The sequence below is a fragment of the Rhagoletis pomonella genome, unplaced genomic scaffold, assembly GCF_013731165.1.
Source record: "Rhagoletis pomonella isolate Grant_MI unplaced genomic scaffold, Rhpom_1.0 Rhpom_scaffold_00007, whole genome shotgun sequence".
NCBI classification, from domain to species: Eukaryota; Metazoa; Arthropoda; class Insecta; order Diptera; family Tephritidae; genus Rhagoletis; species Rhagoletis pomonella.
Genome location: NW_023458561.1, coordinates 61,919,482 through 61,924,728, shown reverse-complemented (window position 1 = coordinate 61,924,728; position 5,247 = coordinate 61,919,482). Strand labels below are relative to the sequence as shown.

The 5,247-nt window shown below is 37.4% G+C and overlaps 4 protein-coding genes across 8 annotated transcripts in view; 3 read left to right on the top strand and 1 right to left on the bottom strand.

Moving 5' to 3' along the window:
• The window catches only part of LOC118743553 (deoxyribodipyrimidine photo-lyase-like), a 2,035-nt gene extending 195 nt beyond the window's left edge, over window positions 1–1,840 (top strand). Inside the window, exons 2-4 of the mRNA XM_036476319.1 lie at window positions 6–585; window positions 1,016–1,450; window positions 1,533–1,840. Coding sequence (XP_036332212.1) covers window positions 6–585; window positions 1,016–1,450; window positions 1,533–1,690 — 1,173 coding nt within the window. The 3' untranslated portion in view covers window positions 1,691–1,840. The remainder of the gene's footprint in view (window positions 1–5; window positions 586–1,015; window positions 1,451–1,532) is intronic.
• LOC118743269 (deoxyribodipyrimidine photo-lyase-like) overlaps window positions 1–4,359 on the top strand; it is a 4,568-nt gene extending 209 nt beyond the window's left edge. Inside the window, exons 1-4 of one of the 3 annotated variants that reach the window (XM_036475847.1) lie at window positions 2,368–2,450; window positions 2,527–3,588; window positions 3,654–4,088; window positions 4,164–4,315. In XM_036475847.1, coding sequence (XP_036331740.1) covers window positions 2,580–3,588; window positions 3,654–4,088; window positions 4,164–4,315 — 1,596 coding nt within the window. In that variant the 5' untranslated portion in view covers window positions 2,368–2,450; window positions 2,527–2,579. Of the gene's footprint in view, window positions 1–2,367; window positions 2,474–2,526; window positions 3,589–3,653; window positions 4,089–4,163 lie in introns of those variants that run through there. The other 2 variants (XM_036475846.1, XM_036475848.1) reach the window with 2 other exon arrangements.
• LOC118743267 (mucin-19) overlaps window positions 1–5,247 on the top strand; it is a 207,705-nt gene that overhangs the window by 160,385 nt on the left and 42,073 nt on the right. The window lies entirely within an intron of this gene.
• Window positions 4,561–5,247, bottom strand: part of LOC118743278 (proteasome subunit alpha type-6) — a 70,077-nt gene continuing 69,390 nt past the window's right edge. The window contains exons 4-5 of the mRNA XM_036475863.1: window positions 5,046–5,201; window positions 4,561–4,985 (exon numbers count right to left, since the gene is read on the bottom strand). Coding sequence (XP_036331756.1) covers window positions 4,660–4,985; window positions 5,046–5,201 — 482 coding nt within the window. The 3' untranslated portion in view covers window positions 4,561–4,659. The remainder of the gene's footprint in view (window positions 4,986–5,045; window positions 5,202–5,247) is intronic.

Here is a 5,247-nt window from a genome sequence, read left to right as displayed (position 1 = left end):
ATAAGTTCTTATTGGGCGGTTTGGAAGAAGTAGAGCTCGAATGTCGCAAACTGCAAATACCTTTCCAATTATGCTTAGGATCGGCCGTAGAATGCTTGCCAAAAGTGGTGCAATCGCAAAACATCAGTGCCGTTGTGTGTGATTTTACGCCGTTGCGCGTCCAAACACAGTGGGTGGAACAGGTGAAAGCGGCGCTACCTGCAGATGTACCTTTCACACAAGTAGATGCACACAACGTCGTACCGCTATGGGTGGCCTCTGACAAGCAAGAATATGGAGCTCGTACTATACGTGGAAAAATTAATTCAAAACTATCGGAATTTCTCACCGAATTTCCACCAGTAATTAAGCATCCTTACAATAAGACCATAATGGCAAGGAGCAAGCAAGTAGATTGGAAAGCGGCTGAAGCATTCTTGCGGTGTGAACGTTCAGTAGATGCTGTAGAATGGGCAAAACCGGGCTACTCAGCGGCATGTGACCAATTAAAAAGCTTTTGTACAAAGCGTTTGCGCATATTTAGCGAAAAGCGCAATGATCCAACCATAAACGCCTTATCTGGACTCTCACCATGGTTTCACTTTGGTAAATATGCTAACTGAAAAAGTCACATAAGATGATTTATGTAGTTCTTTACTTTATCCTCTTCAAAACCGACCTGTTAAATAATGCATGTGATTAATTATCAATTCATAATTAAATTTAAAAAGCAAATAAAAAATAATTGGAAATAATAAAAAAAAAATCAAATTTAATCAAAAATAATCAGAATAATAATGGCATTAGTTTTTTTAATTATTTTTGACCATTTCCAACTATTTTTTTAGTGGCAAAAATCATTTTTTTATTCTTTCTAATTATAATTAATAATTAAATACCCGATTACAAAGGGAAATTAAAATTACCAATGACAACTAATCATAATGATTTTTAATCCCAATCGATATGAAACAGCTCTGCTTCAAATTATTTCAAATATGTATGTACCTATACTAAATTTATGTATATTTGTTAGGTCAAATTTCCGTTCAACGTTGTGTTCTAGAGGTATTGCGTCACAAATCAAAATACAAAGCATCTGTTGAAGCCTTTTGCGAGGAGGCAATCATTCGTCGTGAATTGGCAGATAATTTCTGTTACTACAATGAACATTATGATAGCCTGAAAGGCCTGCACGCCTGGGCGGCTAAAACACTTGATGACCATCGCAAGGACAAGCGCAGTCCTTCTTATACACTAGCCGAATTCGAGCAGGCGCGTACGCACGATGATCTTTGGAATGCTGCACAGATTCAGTTGGTTCGCGAAGGCAAAATGCACGGATTTCTGCGCATGTATTGGGCGAAAAAGATATTGGAATGGTCCGCTACACCCGAAATGGCTCTAGAAACCGCCATTCTTTTTAATGATAAATATAGTTTAGATGGACGAGATCCGAACGGCTACGTAGGTGAGTGTAAAGATGAAATTACTAGAAATAGTGTATGTATGTAATAAATAAAAATACATGCAAACAAATACAAATTTTTCAGGTTGCATGTGGTCAATTGGCGGTGTGCACGACCAAGGTTGGGCCGAACGACCAATTTTCGGAAAAGTGCGTTACATGAATTATAAAGGCTGTCAACGAAAATTCGATGTTGCTGCCTTTGTAGCGCGTTATGGTGGCAAAGTATATAAATCAAAATAAAAGTATTTATTGTTTTAAAAACAACTAGTAGTACCTAGCTAGTCCTCTAAGCTGTTGCTTGAATTGTTTTTGTTATTAAATCCCATTTACTAATATGCACGTCGAATTTCGAAGAAACATCTACATACGTACCTACAAAAATTTGAACCTTTCAATCTAAAAATATTGTATACTATTTTTATAAATTTTTGTCTGTTGCTATCAGAAACTTAATAAAGAATAATAGAAAATCTATAACATTTTTACTTTGCGAGTATGTTTGAATGGCAAAGCTTTATGCGATTCCTATGCATTCAGGAATTATCAGCATTAAACACTTTGCCTATGTTTTTATCACAAAGTATTTTGTATATAAAATAGCGGAAATCCGTTTCACGCCCAATTTTTTTTTTTGCCAAGAATTTGTAAAGTGCAATGCGAGTAGATATGGTGCAAAGTGTCGATTATTTTAATCGATAAAGTGGGCTTTTCAAGAATGGATTCATTCTAAACAGATATATATGGTATAAAAAGTGTTAATTTTAAATGTTTAGCTGCATAGGCAATACACACATATATGTATGTAAGTACTATATAAGTTAAGGCAAAAAATAAAATTGGAAGTGCAATTAGTAAAGAATTTTCTATAGTAGATATATCAGTTATCGATAATAAAGTAACTAATATAATTAAGAATGCCGTTAGTGCAACCAAATAAAGCTTTCATCTCTATAAAATAAACAATTGTGAAATAGATGAGCGCGCATTCAAATACAATTTGGTAAATATATGAATTTTGCGAAGGTAATAAATTTCTACCAGCCAAACAATGTTAAATAATACATATCCATTAACAGGAATAAGCTCATTTTCTTAGGAAGTGTCTACGCTAGTTTTTACCAACGATAAAATGAAGCGTACAATGAGTAAAACTTCCAATGAGATTCATGGCATAAACTCAAATCCATCTTCCAACGAAAGTGATGATGATGAGACGAGTGACGTAGAGGCATTCGATCATACTCCAAGCAGCGAAACCGATAAAAGAACGTCACACATCATATCACCAAGGTCTCTCCAACAACGCCGTTTGGACACCGCAAGGAGCATTTCCGAATTTCATTTCATCAAAAAGCGCGTTCGTGTATTAAGTTCCGAAAATAAAGTAAGTGAATCTCGTTGTGGAGGTGTTCTCTATTGGATGTCACGGGACGCACGCGTTCAAGATAATTGGGCATTACTATTTGCTCAACGTTTGGCACTCAAATTCGAACTACCATTTCTAATTGCGTTTTGTCTCAATCCTGGGCATCTGAACACTACACTGCGACAGTATGAATTCCTAATGGGCGGTTTGGAAGAAGTAGAATGCGAATGTCGAAAACTTAGCATTCCGTTTCACTTATTAATCGGCCAAGTCGATGAGCACTTGTCAGAAATGGTGCGTTTGCACAACATTAGTGCAGTCGTATGTGATTTCAACCCATTGCGTGAAGCACAGCTTCATGTGGAAAATGTAAAAAAAGCGCTGCCCGTAGATGTTCCATTTACCCAAGTCGATGCGCACAATGTGGTGCCGCTGTGGGTAACATCAGATAAACAGGAATTTGTACCTTTCTTTATGCGCCGAAGAATTAACTCGAGACTGGAGGCATTCCTTACTGAATTTCCACCAGTAACAAAGCATCCTCACAATAAATGTGTAATGAATAGCTGCATATCTGTGGATTGGAAGGCGATTCTATCTACGATTCAGTGCGATCGCTCTGTGAAAGCAGTAGAGTGGGCAAAACCAGGTTATCGTGCGGCATGCTTGCAGCTACAAAGCTTTTGTACGAAACGTTTACGTTTTTATAACGAAAAACGCAACGATCCTACCATAGATGCGCAGTCTGGACTGTCGCCATGGTTTCATTTTGGTATCGGAATTAGGATGTAGTTTCATAAAATGGCTTTTACTTAATAGTTATAAATTGGGTTTCAGGTCAAATTTCTGTACAGCGTTGTATTCTTGAAGTGATGCGCTACACCTCAAAATTCAAAGCATCTGTAGAGACGTTTTGCGATGCAGCTATCATTTATAGAGAGTTGGCAGACAATTTCTGTTATTATAATGAAAATTATGACAATCTAAAGGGCCTATACGGCTGGGCGATTAAAACACTCGATGAGCATCGCACAGATGAGCGCAATCCTTCTTACACTCTTTCCCAATTCGAGCAGGCCCACACACACGATGATCTTTGGAATGCGGCACAGATTCAATTGGCAAATGAAGGTAAAATGCATGGTTTTCTACGCATGTACTGGGCAAAAAAGATACTTGAATGGGCCGCTACGCCGGAACAAGCCTTAGAAATTGCTATCTACTTGAATGACAAATACAGTTTAGATGGACGGGATCCAAACGGCTATGTAGGTAAGCTTATACTCAATTAGTATGGAATGAGGTACTGGCCGGCGGAAATTATTTAATTAGAAATTATCGTTCCAGGTTGCATGTGGGCGATTGGTGGCTTACATGATGGAGGCTATCGTCCGAGGCCAATCTTTGGTAAAGTACGTTATATGAATTACAAAGGTTGTCAACGAAAATTCGATGTGGCTGCCTTTGTGGCGCGCTATGACGCTGAAGTACATGAATAAGTGGTAAGGAAATGGCTTTGATTGGCTGTTAAGTTTTTAAAACTAATCAAAATATTATGCAGCACACAAAATGTCTCGCTGATTTAAATTTAAAGTACAATAAAAACGAACGAATTTTAAGAAAAAGTATTTTGCAAAATTAAATTATAAGCCCAACCGTTTGTGCGAGAATTTCCTGATCTTTACATTTAACCTGCCAGTTTTCCAGCTTCTGTTGCGGTAGATATATCTTTCATAGCTTTTCAGATTATAACGCCATTTTTATTTTGGTCATATTTAAAAAGATGACATCTCCAATTAACCAAAATCTTAACTTATGAAATGTAAAAATTAATTTCCCCGAACTAATCCTTCTCTGCAATTTTTGTCAAGTGGTCCTCAATTTCCTTTTCATCTAGCACTGTAAATTGTGGGGAATCCTTGGTGACAATACCGATTTCGATACCATTTGGCTTGAAATCAACTTGAAGAACTTGGGACAGACATGTAATGGCTAATTGTATTACTTTTTCTGTAGATAAATCACTCTTAAATTTCTTTTCCAAATAACTCCTGGCATCTTGTTGCTTAACACCGACTGCGACAGCTTTTACACCGCAGTAATAACCGGCAGGATCAGTCTTATACACAGCAGGCCCCAATTCGTCATCATAGGCAATAAGCACCATACCTAAAACGCATAATACATTTCGTAAAAGGTATGTACACAATTTGGTCAGTGGTTACTTACTGCATGCTAAAGGGCGCATTTCAGCGTTCTGAGTATAGACTTGATTAACATCTGCTATGCGGCGACATAAGACATCTACTGGAATATCATAGCCGAATTTGTAGCGAAAGTTGGCCGCTTCATAACGCGCTTTTTGCACTTGGGACCGGCTATCAGCTGCAGCATAACAAATTAGCTTTGATATATAATTGGATATTTTTTT